At 32.4% G+C, this 21,331-nt stretch overlaps 5 protein-coding genes across 6 annotated transcripts; 2 read left to right on the plus strand and 3 right to left on the minus strand.

Annotated features, from left to right (window-relative positions):
- The first annotated feature begins 188 nt into the window (after positions 1-188).
- LOC126654812 (protein FAR1-RELATED SEQUENCE 5-like) lies at positions 189-2,438 on the plus strand. The gene is made up of 3 exons (XM_050348811.2): positions 189-299; positions 1,126-1,544; positions 2,110-2,438. Coding segments are annotated over exons 1-3 (624 nt in total). The 5' UTR covers positions 189-298; the 3' UTR covers positions 2,314-2,438.
- A 1,303-nt stretch (positions 2,439-3,741) lies between these two features.
- Positions 3,742-5,953, plus strand: LOC126656121 (protein FAR1-RELATED SEQUENCE 5-like). The gene is made up of 3 exons (XM_050350605.2): positions 3,742-3,848; positions 4,493-5,093; positions 5,732-5,953. The coding sequence occupies exons 2-3, from the start codon at positions 4,539-4,541 to the stop codon at positions 5,933-5,935; spliced, it is 759 nt and encodes a 252-aa protein (XP_050206562.1). The 5' UTR covers positions 3,742-3,848; positions 4,493-4,538; the 3' UTR covers positions 5,936-5,953.
- A 978-nt stretch (positions 5,954-6,931) lies between these two features.
- Positions 6,932-9,901, minus strand: LOC126654569 (uncharacterized CRM domain-containing protein At3g25440, chloroplastic). 2 transcript variants are annotated; one of them, XM_050348476.2, is made up of 4 exons: positions 9,722-9,901; positions 8,667-8,985; positions 8,064-8,471; positions 6,932-7,664 (listed from the first exon to the last, which is right to left on the minus strand). In XM_050348476.2, exons 1-4 carry the CDS (start codon positions 9,850-9,852, stop codon positions 7,119-7,121), a joined length of 1,404 nt encoding a protein of 467 aa, XP_050204433.1. In that variant the 5' UTR covers positions 9,853-9,901; the 3' UTR covers positions 6,932-7,118. The 2 variants fall into 2 exon arrangements, with proteins under 2 accessions (XP_050204433.1, XP_050204434.1); XM_050348477.2 differs by having other exon boundaries at positions 8,667-8,963; positions 9,722-9,810.
- Positions 9,902-11,777: 1,876 nt separating this feature from the next.
- On the minus strand, positions 11,778-13,027 carry LOC126655020 (calmodulin-like protein 3). Its single transcript, XM_050349022.2, has one exon. The coding sequence runs from the start codon at positions 12,798-12,800 to the stop codon at positions 12,330-12,332; it is 471 nt and encodes a 156-aa protein (XP_050204979.1). The 5' UTR covers positions 12,801-13,027; the 3' UTR covers positions 11,778-12,329.
- Positions 13,028-20,127: 7,100 nt separating this feature from the next.
- On the minus strand, positions 20,128-20,852 carry LOC126655051 (uncharacterized). The gene has a single exon (XM_050349057.1). It carries the CDS (start codon positions 20,793-20,795, stop codon positions 20,337-20,339), a length of 459 nt encoding a protein of 152 aa, XP_050205014.1. The 5' UTR covers positions 20,796-20,852; the 3' UTR covers positions 20,128-20,336.
- Between the last annotated feature and the right edge of the window lie 479 nt (positions 20,853-21,331).

The following is a 21,331-nucleotide window of genomic DNA, read 5'->3' on the forward strand; positions in this document are numbered from 1 at the left end:
TTATTAATTATAATTTTCATCTTAAAAATTTTAAAAATATTTTAAAAGCAGTATAATAATTGATTAATTTTTGATTTTTATTGAAGCTGAAAAAGGATAAAAATGAATACTGAAAGTTAGGGTACAAGCAATCACACGCAAAGCGAATCGAGAAAACAGATAGAGCATTCAGTATTAGTGATAACTAAATCCAACGGTGCAGAATGAAGCAATTTCATAAATTTAGTTTAGTCGCGCATCGATGCGAAGATCGCCTCTCTCCAAAAATTGGATGACTCTCTCTTCCTTTTTGTGATTCAGTAAGTTCGTTTCCATTTTTGCACTCTCCGATCAATTTTTCTTTTAAAAAAACTCAAGAAAAAAATAAAATATTATAAAAGCCATTGCTTATTTTTGTTATTTATTGCTCGTTAGCATTCCTATTCTCCATAATTACCAGATAGAATGTTTATAATTCTGATTTTAATTTTTAATACCGATTCTTTTCAATTTTTCACTACTCTAACTCGTTCAAGGTGAAATTTTGTTCTGTATTTCAATTTTATGATGTAATTTTGTCATTTATGTGTATTTTCTGCTAAAAAATTTAATTAGATTGTTGCTTATGTAATTTCTTTTGCATCTAGACTCAAATTCGAGAACCTTTTGAATTTGATGATGTTTTTTCTTTACAGTTAAGTTCTAGGTAGCACGGACACTGACACACCCGGAAACGGTACACGGACACAACGAAACAGTATTATTAAAAGGTTTCCTATGTGAAAAATAAAGTTCCGTGTCTGAAACGTGAAGTGTCCGAAACGTTTTCAAAACGGGTTGATTGAATGAAGTGTTCGTGCTACCTTGACGTCAAGGTAGCACGAACACTTCATTCAATCAAATTTTTTCCATTACAGAAACGTTCCGGACAGGAAACTTTACGTTTAACATAGGAAACCTTAAAATAATATTTGTTTCGCCATGTCTGTGTTCAAGGGTCCCGTTTTCTCATATGTGTTCGTGCTACATAGCTTTTGAGCTTGAGCATTATTGCATTCTTTCAAGGATTTACTAGTGAGAGAAATAGTAATAATTAGAAATGATTTGCTTTGTTTTATTGGATGTTGATTTTGATGCTTTTGACAGTGGAATTGGAGAAGGAAGTTGAGGCAGTTGACAGTTCTATTGAGGAAAAAGTTGAATGTTTAGGAGATGGAATTCTAGAACCTTTTGTGGGTATGGAATTTGATTCGGAAGATGATGCGAGAAAGTTTTACACCGAATATGCTAGGAGGGTGGGATTTGTTGTGCGCGTTATGCAACGTCGTCGTTCTGGGATTGATGGGAGGACTCTTGCTCGTCGACTTGGATGTAATAAACAGGGTTTCTCTCCTAATCACAGGATTACAATGGGGTCGGATAAGAAGTCTCGATCCAGTGCACGAGAAGGTTGCAAGGCAACGATCTTGGTGAAAATGGAAAAGTCTGGAAAATGGGTTGTCACAAGATTTGAGAAAGATCATAATCATCCTTTAGTTATTACTGCCAATGGCTTGAGTACAGCGGTTAGTATCTGCACCCTACACTTTTTCTTTCTTTCGACGAATTATATTGACTGGTGTATGGTGGCATGTGTGTATTTGCTCTGCCCTTTCTATTGCATTCATGTGTTTTTGCTCTGCGAATTTGACGTTTTGATCAGTTCATTTACTTTCTTGGGTACACTGATTAGTGCCATAGAATAGAAGGCATAAGCTGATTATCGATGTATGGATCAGCCGGCTCAAATTCCGGCTGTTACCTGAACAATGTGTGCAGAGAAATTGTAGAATGCTTTAGGAATTCTGAATAATATATCGGCAATTAAATGTGTCCTTCGAAAGATATTCTATATATGAATTAGTACTTTTGATACATTGGTTTCCCTTATGATTAAGGATTTGGTGAGTAATGCGGTCACCTTAGGCTTGCCATCATGTCAGTTCAGTTTTACTATATTATTAAGATCCTACCACAGACCTATAACCATTAAAGCTTTAATTCCGCTTTGATTCTATGAATTAGCGATTTTTTAGGGTGACACAATTAGCTACAGGTATCTGAGAAAATTGATTGTTTTGGTACTTGTAGGGTGACAAAGATAAGAAAATTGAAGAACTAACTATGGAGTTGGAGCATCAGGAGCAACTATGTGCACTTTACAGAGAAAGGTTGCTTAGTTTTATGAACAGCGTTGACAAACAAACCGAAGAACTCTCTTCAAAAATTCAAGAAATTGTCGACAATGTGAGAAAAGTTGAATCTGAAGCAAAAATGTTTTCCCACCGTAGATAACATAAGCATTAAAATAAGCTTCGGTTTATATATGGTCATGCAGAATCTGTATTAGAACAACATCCAGTGCTCTGTAATTGTACTCATAATCAGATGCAATAGAAATTTCACACGGTTGGCCTGTCTCTCTCTGTTTTACATGTTAGATCATGTGTGCATCGGAATTGCGAAGCGAAAATTTAGATATGTTTTCGATGGCTAGACGAGTGAATCAAACTCCATTTGAAGCAACGAAAAGTAGAAACTCGATATATGTTCCTGATTTCATTGCAAGATAATGTACAACCAGTACTCTGCAATTGCCTGGATGATTGGAATATCCTATAAGCTGTTGAATTCCAGTCTCGATTGCTTTTACATATAGCAACTGGAGTTTCTGGTGATATTAGTTCAGTGTGCTCCCAAACATTTTTTCAGAGGGTTTCTCAGAAAATGATTAATTATTTTTAAAATTATTTTTAATGTTGAAAGAATGCATTTAGTTTTAAAATATTGTTAAATTTAATTTTTGCAATAATATTTAATATAGACATAATTATTTTTAAAAGGTTTAAGCATTGAAAAATACCTCACATTTGACAAAGTAAATTTTATCAGTTTTATTTTTTATTTAAATTGTATGGGTTAATTAATTTTATATCCCTTTGTTTAAAAAATAGTTTTATACCCACCAAGTGATTATCAGCCTATAAGAATATATCAGAATATCAGAACTGTGTTGATCTAATAAAAAAATTAAAACTTGCTACGGTATGTAAATAATCATTTTAACAGTTCAGGTGTGTAAGCGAATAAATATTAAACTTCAGAGGCATAAAATTATAGGCCAAAGGTACTAAAAAAACCTCATAGTTTCAATAAAAGAACAAATTAGTCTTTAAACTATTATTTAGAACAATCAAGTCCTCTTTCTTTTCCAAATAGAACAAATAACCTCATCCAACACCGTTAGAGACAATCAGAACTGCTTATGTGTCTCTTGTAACTATACTGAAAAAAAAGTTAAAAAATATTTATGTTTATAGTATTTGTTAATTATATATCTATGGATCTTTTAGCATTTTTTATCTTGTTTTTTTTAAAACACCAATAATTAAATAACATTTAAAATTAAACAATATTTTAAAAGATAAAAAGAAAACATCACTCCAACCAATGAAGGTTGATCCGTCTGAGACGAATCCAAACTGAATTTGTCCTTAGACGAACCCATCGTCTCAGACAAATTGGGTTTGTATGAGAAGGAACCTAGAAACATCTAAATTTGTTCTCAAACAAACCCCATTTTCAAAATTTAAAAGGTTTAAATGTGCCAAAAATAAGTTAAATGAGCTTAATTATTTTCAAGAATAGTTTAAAGGACTAAGAGAGTTTTTCAATATCTTATGTCTAAAATTATATGTGGACTATTTTTTTAACTAAAAATGGAAATTAAGAAAAGAAGTGCTTACGTACATGTCCGGTCTATCATGTCTGCAAGTGTCGCCTCAGACAGTAAACATCTTTGATTAATCCTAGGGTTTTCACTGCTTCTGGTAAGCTCATCATCACCCCTTCTTTTTATTTTAATTTCTTATTTTACTCTTACTTCTTTTTCCTTTCCCGTTTGGTTCCCTGGAAAATCAGCTCTTACAAAATAGAAAAAAATCAAATGCATTTTTCTGAAATGGATTGTTTTTAGCAGTCAATGAATTCAATTCTTAACTTTGTAATGGCTATGATTAGTGTGAACTTTTAGAATAAATTAACCAAGTCAGGTAGAAGTATGTGAATGGCAGCTAAAAGATAATATTAGAGAGTACTTTATAGCTGCTTATTTTAAATTTGCTTGGTTAAATTGAGGGCATTTGCAGTTGTGGAATTCCAATTTTTTTTACTATTTTTGACAAGCTAATGTTTTCCTATTGATACTAGAGCTCAATTTTTTAGTATTGAATTATGTAGTACGGAAATTTTGAAATGGAAAATGAGGAAATTATAGTTATTTTAGATTGTAAATATAGTGTTTTTGAGTTTTTTAAGACTTTTGAAAATGGAAATGAAATGCCGAAATGTAGGACTCGAGAAGTTTTTACGGTAATATACGTATTGATTGCTTGTCTAAACAAGTAACGGCCTGTTTGTTAGCAAAAAGTGCTTTTTGAAATTTTTGAATTAATTATTTAATTCCTATGTGCAGTTACATTGGATGGTTATTACTGCTTGTCTGAATCTCCAGCAAGAGCATGGAAAGCTTCTCTAGTCAACTATTTGATTCAGATTACGGCGAAAGGCGCTTTGGAGACGGAAATTATGACCGTCATGAAATTGAGGACGACGACCTCTCTAAAAGTATCGATTTGTGTCTAGGTGAAGTTGACAAGACTATAGAGCACTCTAATGATAGTTTACCTTCAATATGCGGCATTGTCGAACCGTACATTGACATGAAATTCAAGTCAAGAGATGATGCTAGAGAATTTTATATTGCTTATGGTAGGCATACAGGGTTTACTGTGCGCATCCATCATAACCGGCGTTCTAGAGTAAATAACATGGTTATTGGTCAGGATTTTGTTTGCTCTAAAGAAGGTTTTCGTGAAAAGAAATACATATACAGGAAAGATAGAATTCTTCCTCCTCCGCCCATAACGCGAGAAGGCTGTCCTGCAATGTTGAGGGTAGCTTTAAGAGATGGAGATAAGTGGATTGTCACCAAATTTATAAAAGAACATAACCACTCGTTAATGTCTCCAAGTAAAGTACCGTGGCGAGGATCTGCAAAATGTTTGGTCAATGAGGTATGTTATTTTTCTCTTTTGAAAATGTGTCGGAAACTTTGGCGTTTCGGATACGAAACTTCCATTTTGAACATAGAATACTTGAAAATAACATTGTTTCACCGTGTCTGTGTCCAGACGTCCCATTTTACTGTATCAGCGTCCAAGTGTCCCGTTTTTTTGTATGAGAGTTCATGTTACATAGCTCATCCATGATGTTGTGCATACACTACAACAAAATTTCAGTTAATGAAAGATGTAATCCATTTTGAAAAATCAAAATACATATGTCGGATGAAATAGCGGTTATTGCTATTCGCTCCAATAACGAATCATTATGAATAACTATATTATTTCTAGCCGCCTTAAACCTTGGTTTAGGCTCTAGGCAAAGTCAATAGAATAGTTTACTTCATGACTAATTTATGCGGTTAAAGTAATACTATGAACGATATGATACACAGCAAAACAATTCTATATCTAGTTAGCAATCATGGATAAAGATTGGCGAATGCGATTTTTACTTGATTTCTAACTTTTCAGGTGGAGAATGATTGCCATGCTTGTGCGTTTAGTATATTGAACTCAATGTTTTAGCCTGCATTATTTTGCCGAGTCTTGTTTTGACTATGTCCCCGTATAAATTTTTGGGTTTTCAGGATGAGAAGGACCGGAGAATACAAGAACTTACAATCGAGCTGAACAATGAGAGACAGAAATGTAAACGTCGGTGTGCTGCGTACCAAGACCAATTACGTAGAGTGTTGGCCTATATTGAGGAACATACTAGTCGCTTGACTAGTACGGTTCATGAAATTGTTAACAATGTTAAGGAACTTGAAACTGAACAGCTTGAGCCTTGAAGTATCAGATTTCTAACATGTCTAGATGTGCATTTCTTTTTTTTCCCTTTTCTTTTCAAATATTAAACTTTAACTTGACATAACAGAAACTTAGATAAACCTATAAATATGTTCATTAGCGAAATAACTTTAATTTATAACTTCTAAAAATTTATGGATTCAAGAAATATTAACTAAGACATCTAATAATTCTTTTATTTAAAAATTCTGAATTTGAGGGGGAAAAGGAGAAACTGTTCTCTAAATAATTTTATTAATTGAAAATTGCATCCTTAATATATATATATATATATATATATATATATATATATATATATATATATATATATATATATATATATATATAAAGAATAATGAAATTCTAATTCAATACTTAAAAAGAAATTTTAGGTAAAATTGTTAAAATAAAGCATATCAGTTAAAGGGAAAAGGGTCATTTATGCTCCTAAGGTTTGACTTTAGAATCAAGTAAGCCCTCAACGTCCGAAAAGGTTCAAATATTCCTCTAACGTCTTAAAATGTTGACAATCATACCTCTAATTTTGACGCATAAATGATACGTTAGGGGCCTAGTTGTCCAAATCGGGAGACTGGTTGTCAATATTTTAAGACGTTGGGGGCATATTTGAACCTTTTCGGACGTTGATGGCTTACTTGATCCTAAAGCCAAATTTTAGGGGCTTAAATGACCCTTTTCCCTTAGTTAAAATATTAAAAATGTAAATTTTAGAGGCTTAAGCGACTGAATTTAGCCTAAAAGCAACGTAGATCATGAACGAAATCACCTAATTTGCACACTTCAATCTTAGACAAATTTACAAAATTATAAAAATACAAATTTTCGATCTAATATTTTCATAAATTCTTAATACACATCATTCTCTCCAGGATAAGAAAAGAGTTTGCTAGTTGAGGCTTAAGTTTAACATATATAGACTGTTTGTTTTCCTTGTGGCAACTACATTACACTTACACAGGGAACACAGAAACCATATCTTTCTAAGAATAAATTACAATTAAGTTTTGGAGTTTTAAAAGTGTTACCTGAAACAGAAACGGAACCTCAAAATGTAAATTTAATCAGATATAATAATATTGCCTAAAGTACTACTCTGATCATACCAATTGCGAGCAAACAAACACAATTTAATGTCTAATCAACATTCTAACCTTCCAACATTTCCTATCTGTTCTGTTTTTTTAGAAGAGAGGCAGCACGAAGAAACAAGCGGTCAACCTCATCGAAGGTGGGTATGCCTGCATCTTTTTCAGATGACCGGCCTTTTCTGGAGTCCATAGATAGTTGGCGTAACTGCTCCTCAAAGTCTTCAGGTTCTCCATTATCTTGAGTCGGGAACTTCTCGAACTCATCCATATAAAGAGGACGTTTTGCTTCATCTCGAGTCTCTGTATCAGAATCTGTCTCAAAAATATCCGATAAATCTTCTGAATCTGAAACCATTCCCAAATCTGTAGGAGATTCCTCATCACCACATTCTTCTCCACCCTCCATAATTTCTTTTAATTTTTCTGAATTCTCCAAAGAAATACTCGACATGACTCCAGATTCCGCATCAATGTCGGCATTCGTAACTTCTGCGGCAGAGAGAGTACCACTTTCAGGTTTTCCTCTACCTTGTGCTTGAAGCAACTCAATGTCTTGTTCCAGTCTAGGAATATGTTTCCTGACTGCCCTAAGGCCATCTCTGTACTTTGATTTATCCAAAGCCTGCAAAAGATGAATTTGAAGGAAAACAAAAATTAGCAGAACGATTAAACATTGTTTACGGTAGAGGTGTGCAAAAAATGAATTAAAACGAATAACTGAACCAAATTGATAAATTCTGTGCAGTTTGATATTTAAAGAAAAATGAACTTTTTGATTCATTTCAGTTCAGGGAGTCAAACAAATTCAGTTCACTTTTGGTGCAAACTGAGTCCAACTGAAAAACGAATTGAACCGACAAATTAGGTTTAAATTTACTTATAGTTCTGATAAAATCAATTTGGTTCGATTAAAAACAAGTCACAAGTTTGAGTCGGTTTGGTTCAGTTTGAACAGAATCATCATTTCAATTGATTATTCATTAAGGAATCCAAAGGAGACGCAGAGAGAGAGAAAATTAACCTTCTTTCGTGACAGAGTGACACGGGGTGACATTATCTCTGTTGGTGGCTGAGAATAATTCTTCCCTCTGTACATGATTATTGTGTTCTCTTCATGAATGTCTAGCACAATTCCTCCGGTTAAACGAGCTAGCTCAGCAGCAATCTCCTTGACTTCCTCCGGCGAGAACGTCTTAACCTCTACTTGTACCGTTTGATGCTTCTTCCAGTGCAAGTGCATATTAAGAATTACACCTTGGTATATTCCCCGCCTTCCAATCGGTACATAATTCTTGCCCTTGAGGCCCATCTTTAAGAAGAAAAAGTGCTCTTCTGGAGTCAATATCTCAGGATCGTGAGTTGTTTCTGATGATTCCTTAGGTTCAACCTTCTCCAATGCTTGAACATATCTTTCCTCCTTCTTTCGAGCCTGCAAAAAAAATATTATATAAATAAAATAAAAGTAGGCAAATCAAATTCTAAAAAGTAAAGTTCAATGATGCCGATTTTAAACACCCGTAGTAATCTCTTCTTCTAAATGATGCAATCAAATTAGGAAACGGAACATTTAGTTCAATTATCTTAACCCGTAAAAAACTATATTGAAAGCAAATATGGAGTTTACCTTATTTAGCTTGTATAGAAGTTTTTCTTCTACTGTCATTCTTTCATATTCTTTCTTCTTTTTCCACCTGAAGAACTTTAGCCACCTTACAACTGCTCGTTTTCCTTTTAACTTTTTCCTCTTTACTTTCATACCACCTGAACCTTCAAGAACTGTGCTTTGTCCAGATTGCAGTGGCGACTCTCCATCTTTGTCAACATTATTCAGCGTTGGACCAAAGTGAATCCAACGACGTCCACTAATGGAAGGCCCTTTAAATACATAGACTGGTCTAAATGCAGGTGCCGGATCAAATGCCTTGCGTATGACATCAAACAAACTAATAAATCGTGAGCTGACCTTTATCGAAACATTAAATATATGTTCTCTTGAGTGTTGACACTCTTCTATGAAGCTAAATAAAAAGTTTTCATATTTTACACTAAAAGTAATCAATCTTTTGTCAAAGTTTCAGGAATCATATGTATCATTTAACAATCCATTACAGTTAAGCAAATAGGCATCTAGATCAATATAAGTGTTGTGGCATATGAGAAGGGTATGTTATCGTTGACACCAGTCTTTTTCAGCTTTGGAGCAAACGATTATAATACAAAAAAAATGACAACAGTGAGTATATATCTGCAAGATATATTTTGCTCATTTGAAAGGAGTATACTCGTGAATTCTTAAAGGTAGTACGGGCACTTCATTCAATCAATATGTCTGAAATTTGGCGTTTCTGATACGAAAACTTCATTTTTAACATAGAAGACATTAAAATAACAAGTATCATATTTCAGCCGTCTGTGTCTGTGCTACCTAGTTCTTAACAACTGGAGGATCAAATTAAAGAAGGGTTTATCAAAACAAATGCTAACACAAGCAAAACTACCAAAAACATTTCATCAACCGTAGGAATAAATTTAACTAGGTTCTCCAACCAAACAACAAATCCAAAATTTTATCAGTTAGAATAACAAAAAAAACAACTAAAAACAGTCTCATTTCAGAAGAAAATGAATTAAAAAACAGCTTAAAAAGGCAATTGATAGCTAAAGAAGAAATAAGAGTACCTGGTGGTGGTTCTGTAAGGCGGCGAATTCGAAAAGAAAGGATTATAAATGTTATTACACAACAGATTATTTAGGTGGTAAGATTTGCAGATTCTAAACGCTATCGCCCTCTTTATTGCCAATGCCGCCATTTTCAAGCTAAAGATTTCTTTTGATGTTCCTTCGTTCTGTTTCTTTTTATTTTATGCATTGCTGCCGGACTTTTTTTTTTTTTTTGGTTTGGTCTTCCGACCCGGTTTTAGCTATTATCGAGACGTTTTAATTTTTTTCTCCGAAAATAGACCTATTTTACTTGTTAGCGGGAGTTAGTCGTGGTTAGCGGGAGTTAGTCGTGGTTATATACATTTCTAAGACATCCTTCTAAAACAAAATTACGCTATACATTTGACATTTTTAAGTTATTAAGTCTTTATGAAAATAAAAGGTTGATTTAAAATTTAGTATAAATATCAAAAACTAAACAATTATTTTTTTAAATACATTTTGAGTTTACTGTTAATAAAATTTCAGTATTTTAATATGCTATTTTTGGAGCAGAAGGAGCATAACATATAAAGAAATACATTCATAAGGCCCAAAATGAAAACCGCATACTCGTAAGTCGGATACCACATCAAATCCAAAACTCTATGGCTCAACGAACCTCAATTGAACGCCCTCACAACGAATCTTTGATACCAATTGTTACGAAATTTACGCCCGACGGAATGGTTGAAACAACAATATGCGAAAGAATAATGAATTTTATAAAATATATTTAAAATACAAATAATAAACAAAACTAAAAAGATAAGAAAACAATCACACACAATAATACAATAATTTAACAATGTTCAATAAATCGCTTACGTCCTCGAAACAACCATAAAAAGTTTCATTTATATCAAATCAATGATTACATAAAATCTAAAATTGTTAGTGTTATATACTAAAACTTTAGCCTAAAACATGTTTGCTCATACTTTTATTCAATGGGAATAGAGTTTCAATACCCATGGTATATACCAAAAACTAAGAAATCAAGTCTTACTCGAAATAGGCCAAAAATCACGCATACGACCGGACCATTGGACAGAAAATGCCATAGGTCTGGTTCACTCTCGACATCCTTTTTAGAGTCAACCGAATCTACCAACCGGTTCTGCTAGTATATAGATTGGTCAAGCTTAAATACCCAAAAAATTCAGCGAAATCTCAGTGAAACCAATATGAAACTAATCCAATTTTAACACTTTTCAACAGCTATAAATTAATTTTGATATGTACACTACTAATAATTTATCGGTACAATATTGCTATAATTTTAATATATTTTTTAGTTTATTTTTATTTATATATAAGTATATTTTGATATATGTATATTGAATATGTTGTTAGTTTAATTTGAGTATATTTTTGATATAATTTTAAATACTTCCAAGCTGTATAATATAGGACGGATTTGTTATATTAATAGTGTGTATAAATATTTTTTAGATCTTCTATTTATATTTTATTTATCCCTTTAGTATAATGTTAGTATACTTTAACATCAGTTTATATAGTAAATTACTTTGAAGTCTCCACATATGTCACAATTCACATTTTGATCCTTTTTGTTTGAAAATTAATAATTTGGTCCCTCACTTTTATTTCCGTCAACGATTTAGTCTTTCCGTCCATTTTTTATGTTAGTCAACCAGTTTAATTGGTTCAATCTTAAATGAAATAAATACCGCAACGTTTTGTTTTTTATTGAAAAGAATAATATTTAAATTGGTTTGATCGGTTTAAATTCTGCTACGAATTTTTTTTATATTCTTATGTAACTGAGTCGATACCGAACCATCTGCCTTCTCAATTAAACCGGTTGGATATGTAGGCTAATCCGGTGGAATTTTACTATTCTGCCAAAAATCTAAAAGCTGAGATTAACTATTCTTACACTTTGAAGGTCCAGCCATGCATGAAGAAAATTAACATAACAGGACTATAAGATTTAAGAAAGAAAAACTTATTGTCTATCAACAACAAAAATTAACAACTTAATAGTACCTAAACCAAATCACAAACATAATTTGATCATATAACAACTATTTTTTTCCTTGAGAGATTTAACTAAATTTATCAACATTAATTAGCCCTTACACAAGTGGTGATACAATGTGCATACATTTTTTTTTTGAACTGAAACGATACAAAGAGAGGTTTATCTTCTGCATCTAACTTTTTTTTTATCAAAAATTATATATCAACCATGCGGGTTAAAAATTTTAACGGCTATTGAAATATAAATTTTTTACATCTCGATTATCATCGTTTCATTTTTCACATCTTGATAATCTAACTTTCATTTTCTCAAAATAGAAAGGTACTATCATAATTCCGGCAAATAATTGTTTATGTGGCAATGGAATTCGTCCACATAAATAATAAGTTGCATGAATTTACTGAGTAACATTCCGTTGTTGAGAAAATGAAAACTAAATTATTAAAATATAAAAACTAAAACGATGGTAATTGAAACGTAAAAAGCTTATAATTCAATAACCGCGGAAAATTACAACCCTCGACCATGCATTTAAAACTTTATCTCTCTCTATAAATATGTTAATGATTTGAATTTTGGTTAAGATGAACCTAGGGCAGCAAATCCACCACCTTTCATCATCTGTTTAAACTCTATATAATTAACCATACCATCTCCATCAACATCAACTTTTTTAATCATTCTTTTGCAATCTTCTACGGTTCTTCCTTGTTTCAATCCCAATGATGATAAAACCGATCTCAATTCGTCAACGGTGATAAATCCATCTCCGTTTTGATCGAAAACGTTAAACGCTTCTCTCATATCTTCTTCTTCATCTCTCTCGTCCATTATTGTTTGATATAATCCACCAAACTCTTCGATATCCACGAATCCGTCTCCGTTTACGTCTATTTTTTCGATCATTTGAACTAAATCCTTGTCGGGTATGTAAATACCCAAGTTTTGTAGCGAATCACTTAGTTCTTTCCTCGTAATCTTTCCGTCTCCGTTCCTATCGAACATTTGAAAAACCCGACGTAACTCTGCCGGATCCATCGTTGACTCCATAACGAGTAACGATGATCAAGAAACACGAAACTATGTATAGATTTATATTTCTTGAAGAAGTATGGTGTATGCAAGTATAAGATTCAAGAATTGTTTTTTTAGATGAAAAATATTGAAAACGAGATTTTTTTTTAAAAATTTGTGGATTAAATTTAAGGAGAGAACAAGAGCAAATAATGGTCTATAATTTCAGAAAACTATAAAACCATTGCTTGGTTTGATGAATGGTATGTATATATACAAATGTAAGATCTCTTAATAAATTAAAATTATAAATAGAAGCTTAAGAAGAATTTTTGTTGAAGAAAACGCGTTTAGTTATTGTTGAAAGAGTCCAAATAATTGTGTATTGGCACTACTAATCTTGGCGATTTTGTTGAGGTTTTTGATGCTGGCCGGCTTTATTTGGAGGCTATAGACCGTTATTATAGTTTTTTAATGGGTGGCTACGAAGATGACATGTGGATGATAGTTAACATATTCTAACTAACTCCATAGGATTATAATGATACTATTGATTTAACTTTTTCTCTTCCATCCTCTTAAATCATTATTTTTTAAGGTACACTTGTTTAAAAATGATGGGAAGGACACTAATATTTAAGGAAATAAGAAAAATAAGATGCCATAATATTTATTTATTCCTTATTTAAAATTAAAAAAAAAAGGAAAAAGAGTCAAATAAACCCCTAATGTTTAACTTGTGGGTCAAGTAGGGCCCCAACATTTGGAAAGGTGCAACAAAGATCCTAACGTTTTAAATCGTATCATCTAAGCCCTCCTTAGGAGTCCGTTGAAACAATTTAAAAAATATTAGGATTTTCAGTGTTAGTAAGAAGGACTTAAATGATATAATTTAAAAACATAAAGGGCTTAGTTGACCCTTTCTAAGCATTGATTCTTTTTCCAAATAAAAATGTAAAAGAATCTTGTTAAATAGCATGAAGGAACAAAGGATCAAGTCACCCTCTCAACTTGACACGAAATATCAAATAAGTCATTTTCACCGCTTTTGGTACAAATCAACCCGCAACTTGCGTTTTTAGCTTGAATCAACCCCTCTGACACAAAAACACCCTATAAATTTAAAAATTAATACTAATTAAACACAATCAACATTAGTAAAACACAATTAACACTAATTAGCCTTAATTATTCTAACTAGCTACCTACACCTAATCCAACTGAAACCGTCGCCGGAAAATGTCTCTTTCACCGAAAAACGCCGCCGCCATGCTTTTCTCAGTGTGAGAACAGCTCGTTCTCGTCGAGAATAGTTCTCTGACGAGAACAAGAGGTCGTGCTCACATCATCATTCTATTACACCTTCCTTTATTACACTTTTCTCCACTATAAATTACACAACTTAAAATATAATCCCACATTTTATAATTATTGTGTAAGTAGGGCCATATTTTGGTACCGCCTACTTATATGAGATGGTTCTGTAATAAAATGCATTACCTCACATTATGAGAGAAAGTGTAATAATGGGTATAATAGAAAAGCTATTACGCTCTCTATTACACAAATGTTTATCCCATACAACGGATGTACCACGTTATTTTTACAACAAACCAATAATTATTTGCCATAGGGATCTTTATTTATTATTTATTTTTTTATCATTAAACATTTGCACATGGCTAACGCCTTATTGGTTTGTTGCACGAATGACGTGGCGCAACCGCTGCGTTTTATAATTATTCCTATTACACCCATTGTGGATGCACTTAGTTGAATTCTTGTTCTGATAAGAGGTTTTTGTGTCATTGGTGTAAATTGCCCAACATAAACATTAAAACACAAGAGTTTACTTGGACAAATTGAACTATTAATAGTAACTAATTAGGGAGTTGTAGATGATCAATTTGATTCATTTTGAATTTTTGATAATATGCAATTGCATTGCCCCAGCCAATAACAGAAATGAAGTAACGTTAACTATCACATTAACATGATAGATATTAATTTTAGTAATTCAAAACAACAAAAATATTTAAACAAGTCCTTTTAACTTTAATTTAGTCAAACTTCTTTAAACAAGTCTTCCAGCAATCCCCTAGAAATATTTGTTCTTCCGTAATATTCCGGTCTAGCTATTCAGTCTTCATGAATTTGTATAGAAAAAGATCGTCTAGGTCAAAAGAATGACTCAATAATCAAGATCTTCTAGCACAATTAGTATATTCTAAATAATTTAATTCGATAAATTTGACAATTTAAAATGATAAACGAAATGTATTCCAGCTATGTGGCCAATAAAATCATAGAATTAAAAAAAGATATTATAGGCGAATAGATAAGCTGGAAATTTAAAAATAATATTGCAAACGAAGAAATTGCCACAAAACATAACAAAATAGATTGAGTTTAGGGACAGAGTGCGTTTGCTTCATAATGAATTATTAAAAAAGATAATGAGTGTGCCAGCATTTAAAGGGCCTGAAAAATCACATCTGGAGATCAGATTCAGGCGAGTGATAACTGGCTTTCGAGTTTCATTTCGCAAGTGTTTTGAGTAAATCTGAACGGAACGTAAACGTTTCTAGATCCGATCAAGAAGCTGACTTGCTTAAATCACATAAATAACACAGATGCAAAATTAAATAAAAAAAATTCAAGAAAACGAGAGTCGGTGATTGCAGAACGAGAGGCTGAAGCAGAGCAATGAAGAACAGAAGAATATATAGCAGCTGTGGAATTTTAGGGTTTTAATGTAGCGATGCCAAAATCAAGATTTCATGGGCCAATTGGTCTTTGGGCTAATGAGATCTTAAATGAAGCGGCTCATACCCAAGTCCATGCCGTTTAATCAAGATATTGTAAGCTAATATTTGAGCTCATTTTTTATTATTTTTCTTCAATGTATTGTTAATTTTTTATTTACACATCTACTATTTTTATCGATTGTTTGCTATTCTCTCTTTTGTGATCATAGTTTTAGTTTATATCCTTCACTTAATATGATTCATGTTAAAATAATATACTATATGTGATAAATGTTACTAATTGACTCTAAAAAAAATTATTCATTTCTTGTTATTAGGTTGCATCCTTCATATAGCTTACATAAATTTTGCTATTATTTTATTAAATTATAATATATAGCAAGCTTTACTGTATGTAGGTTATCCAAAATTAATAATTTTTTTTATCAATTTGTACCCCATATGTTTCAATGTAATTAATAAAATTTATATATATATATATATATATATATATATATATATATATATATATATATAGTTAAAAGAATTCAATAAAAAAATCGGTTATAATTTTTCTTTTATATCATAACAAGGATATCTGGAACAATGAAAGAGTTTAAGAATCTCCAAATCAAAAATTTACTGGCAATTCAAGAGGACCAAGCTGAACTTGGTATACAGAACAGAAAAGGCATGAAATTTTGAGCATTCCAGTTAAGCTATCAGATGCTGCGAGTAAATTAATTGCCCTCACCAAATTCAAACTAGGAAGAAATTTATGATAACCTTTCAGGTCTAGCTTATGATCTTTCACATTCACCACCATGCCCAAAATTCTTTCCATTTAAAAAAATTAAGACAAAATTTTTACTTATGATATCTGAATTTTCTTCTCTCTCCCAATGCGGTACCTATGCTGTAATTCGTAACTATAATATACTCCCTCCATTCTGAAATAGTTGTCGCTTTAGCCATTTTCACACAAATTAAGAAATCAATAAATATGTCTAAAATTATAAATATTTTTACTAAATTAGCCCTTCTTGAAACTTGTTAATATTAATTAGTATGACTCTTTATTTGTATTTTTGTATTCTTTCAATTAATTAATGAGGGATATATATTAAAAATAGCAATAAATGCTTTCTTGGTATTTTAAAGTGACAAGTATTATGAAACAAAAAAAACTCCCTAAAGCGACAACTAATTCAGAATGGAGTGAGTAATATCTAAACCACGATTTGTAATAATAAAATTAATTAATTAACAAATCTCCCGCCAAAATAAAGCTTAAGTGGCAACACGTGAACCCATGTCAGATATGACGTCGACAATGTAACGATATGTCACTCGAACTCTTTATTTTTTCCTGCCACACCCGTATCATATATGACATTGGCACTAGCCCTAGCACAACACATGATATGGATCCAACCCTTCAACTGACAGGTGGTCGCTAGGATAGAACTCCAGAAAAGTAACCATATCACGTGGTAAAAAGACTATATCAATGTATGAAATAATTATACAACGCAACGGTTGCGCCATGTCATTCGTGCAACAAACCAATGAGGCGTTAGCCATGTGCAAATGTTTAATAATAAAAAAATAAACAATAAATAAAGATTCCCTATCGCAAATGCTTATTGGCTTGTTGTAAAAATAATGTGGCACATCCGTTGTGTGGGATAAATACTCAGTTTGATGTCATGTCTGGAATCTTAAAAGCTACTAATTGTTATAAGGGCTAATTACTTAAAACACTCCACGTTGAACTTTTTTTTCGTCTATACCCCGAACTAGGAAATTTTTTAATCGTACCCTATTTCGGATTTTTTGTTTTCACCTATACCCTGAAGTACTAAATCGATCTTTTTTCATCTAAAAAAAATTAAAATAGTATTTCATTTTTAACTTATATTCTAATTAGACATAAATGTTATTAATTCAACAAAAAAACCACCTCTTTTTAAAAAAAATCAACTAATAATAATAATTACTTAATTTATATTAATTATCAATAATTTTTAAAAATAAATTACCGTAAAAAAAATTAAAATTTACATAAAAATAAAAAATTCCGACCCACCGCCGCCGCCGTCCTCCTTCTGTGGAAGGAGGACGTCTTCGTCCTTCCATGGAGGAACATCGTCGTTTCTCCTTCCATGGAGGAACATGAAGGAGGAGCAGCAGCTCCTCCTTCCATGGATGGAGGAGCTGCCGCTCCTCCTTTCTCGGAGGGTGGACGTCGGAAGCTCGAGCGGAGGAGTACAAAAATCGAAAAAAAATTAATTTTCTTTGTTTAAATTTAGTGACGGGTTTTAAATCGGAAAAGTATAGTGGTAGATCAGAATTTTTTTTAAGAATTTAAATTTTTAATAAGTTTTTTAAAAATAATTAATTGTTAGGACTTATTTAATGTTTTTTAAAGTTAAAGGACTTGTTTGTATTTATCCAAATAAGAAAAAATATGGTAAAATCCTTCTATTTATTGTTATTAACGTTTTATCCTTAAATTATTTAAATTGTCAATTGTACCCTTAGTTGGGGTGAAAACGAAAAACCTGAAATAGAGTACAAATGAAAATTTTCTTAGATCGGGGTATAAACAAAAAAAAAGTTAACGTGGGATGTTTTTAAGTAATTAGGCCTTGTTATACTTTCATTTTAGTTATTTTTTTATTTTTTAAAACCAACATACAATGATTTTAATATTTTATGTCTAGTGTATACATACATATATATATATATATATATATCCGTACCTAAGTACCCAAGTCCTATATCAGATTCATATCCCCGTATTTTCAGTTAAGAAAAAAGTAGCGTCTTGGACATGCGGATACGTATCCATTTTGGGCACCTATATCCAAGTCTGAAACATAGATGTAATGTATGTTTAGTCAGATTAAAAACATTATCTATAAGGTAATACGTCTACATCACCGCCATACAAGTCTCTTTGACAAGAGAATTATTAACTAAAGATGTTCTACTATAATAAAATTATAGTTACCAATTAAAATTTATCCGCAGCGCTGGAAGAGAGAAGGAAGTTTAGCTACGATCAATGAACAACATAATCAACTTGAGGTAATTCAGGGCCTAATAGTACCAAACCCCAACACTAGGTCATATCTTGACAAACTTGAGCTAACTTCTTTAAAAAATTATGTATTTTACCCACTACAGGCAACTGATTAGACACCAGAAACAGCACCTATGCAACTAAGTGGTTCCCTACACTGAGGGTGCCTTAGTATACCTTGACATTTTGCATCGATGATGAGGTGCCGACCCTGAACCTTTAATCTGCTAAAGCTTAAGGTTTAGATACTTCACTTTCTCCCTCACAATTCAACATGAAACTATCTATTGATGCTGCTCTCATTCTGTGATCTATTTAAAGGGTGTCCTATCTATCTCACCAAGTTTTGATAGGAAAATGTCTTTCTGATAGCACTTTCAATTTCTTTTCTGAACTTCTCTTAAAACCCATGTAAACTAATGTCACAACTACAAGGAAAACTTGCATTGCAACTGCAATTTCCATACAATTTACCCTCTTTCAAAAGTTTATGAATCATGTCCAGTATGTATAATTACATATAAGGAAAATCCATAATCAATACTGCACTTCAAATCAAACTCCAATCTATAAGCAGCAGTAACAAGTCAATTCAATAGCAAGCGAAAAAGGCACATTGCTGCTTTTTCTGATTTGATGGATCCAGGCTAACTATGTGAAGCTTTTATAACGTCACTGCCTAAAACTTACCTAAAACTCACTGATTACTGCTGGAACTTTTTTTCCAACTTTGTCGCTGCAAGCAATCGAACCAAGTCTCCAAGAATCTAGGATGTTGTTTTTTTGAACTGGAAAGACTAAGATTTTGATATTACATTATATCAGTGTTCTACATAATCTAATTGCCTTGTAAATCTAATAAGCCAGTGGTCAAGATTCTTGAATGTCAAGCATTTCACAATCAAGTATGGCTTCATCTCATCTCACTTAACAACTGTAAACAACCATTAGTTTTCAGTGCTTCTTCAGTGGTATAAGTAAGCGTAGACACGTATAAAAGCTACATCAATAAACTACTAAAACCCCTATAACAATCAAATCACTAAAAAGATAAAAAGAAAAAAGAAAACTTGCATTAGATAAAAAGGAAAAAGAAAACTTGCATTATTGTTGGAGTTCTAACACAGCTTGCATTTGGCACCAATTGATATAAATTGTACATATGAGAAAAGGAATAGAGAGATTTGAAAGCCACTACAAGATATCCAGCCAGACCCCGCATAATAATGATTCATTTATATACCAAATAAGGTAATGGGGAAAGAATTCACAGATTTGCTTAACTGTATGAGATTTCGATAATCTCAGCGCCTAAAACTCGTTGCTCGGCTCTTTTCTAATATCATTAGTACAAGCAATTAACAAGCCACCCAAAACCCAGGATTATAATTTAATCATTATCATTAATTATGATATAAAAATCTTAATAATCATACTAATGACAAGCCTTTCATATCAATACTACTGCTATCTCTAAGTCCCTAGTTTCTAAATATCTCTCATTAACATACAAGAAAGCGCAAAAATATACCCAAACCACAAAAAATCAACACAAATGCCAAAGTCTATACATTTCTGCAGAAAATCTCAAATAGACAATTAAAAAACCCCAATTTTAAACAATTCAAGGGTTATTATGATGTTCCAAAAATCCCAAACACAGAATCCATTAAATCTGCCACATTATTCGCAAACATTCCGACTTTTTTCAAACCCTAAAAATCAACATTTTAAAATTTACGGAATATCCCAAGCTTTAGGTTCAGGGACAGCAACGACCATACCTTGAAGATCCTTCTGAAGCACAACCTGACATCCCAATCGAGCATGCTTATTCAAAACCCTAGCTCTCGAATACTTCTTCAAAACAAACTCCTCGTCGTAAGATCTCGGCGGCAGCTTCTCCAGCCATTCTTGAGCGATTCTCACTTCGCACTCCGCCGAGCACGCGTCGATCTCCTCGAGGCGGTGAGATTCAGGATCGATTAAGCCGCTGTTGGTGAGCGATTTGAGAAGTGTGTGGCCTGAGAGACCGATGATCTCGCGTTTTTTGCCTTCTACATCGACGGCGAATAGTTTGACGATTCTGTCGGAGACTTTGGCGGAGGTTGTTGTTGAGCGGATGGTCGGAGATAGAGACGGGAGGCGGTGGTGGAGTTGAGCGGTTAGTTTCTTGATGGACTGTGATATGGCCATTTTTGATTGTGAATGGTGAGGAATTTCCCTGCCTCTTTGCTTAATTGTTTCGGTAATTATAATAAAGTCCCTGTAGTTTAGTTAAAAATATTTTGAGTCCTTATATTTTAAAGATGTTTTCTTTAGTCCCTCAAACTTGACAGTGTTAGACGCTACAGTTCTGCTTTTTTAGCTTTTGCTGAATCAACCATTAATTAAATTATAATATTAGTGACATATTTAACTATATTATATTTCCAAAGCAAATGAAAAGAGTGACAAATAAATTGTGATGAAAAGAGTATTATTTTTTGCATTTTTGTTTTATTTTTCTGTGAGTAAAAGCAAAAAGGTTTTCTAAAACTGTTGGAAAAGTTTCAAAAAGGTTTTCTAATTTCAACATGCTGCGACATTTTCTTTTACCACATAAAATTGACTGAAACTTCAACTTCAATTAAGGTCCAAAATTTTAAAGGGTGCTAATTGCCTATGCTAACACACATTTGCTTTCATAAAAAAGAAAAACATTTGCAGTTCTTTGCACCAGAAGTAATCAA

This window comes from Mercurialis annua, linkage group LG7, assembly GCF_937616625.2.
Source record: "Mercurialis annua linkage group LG7, ddMerAnnu1.2, whole genome shotgun sequence".
NCBI lineage: Eukaryota > Viridiplantae > Streptophyta > Magnoliopsida > Malpighiales > Euphorbiaceae > Mercurialis > Mercurialis annua.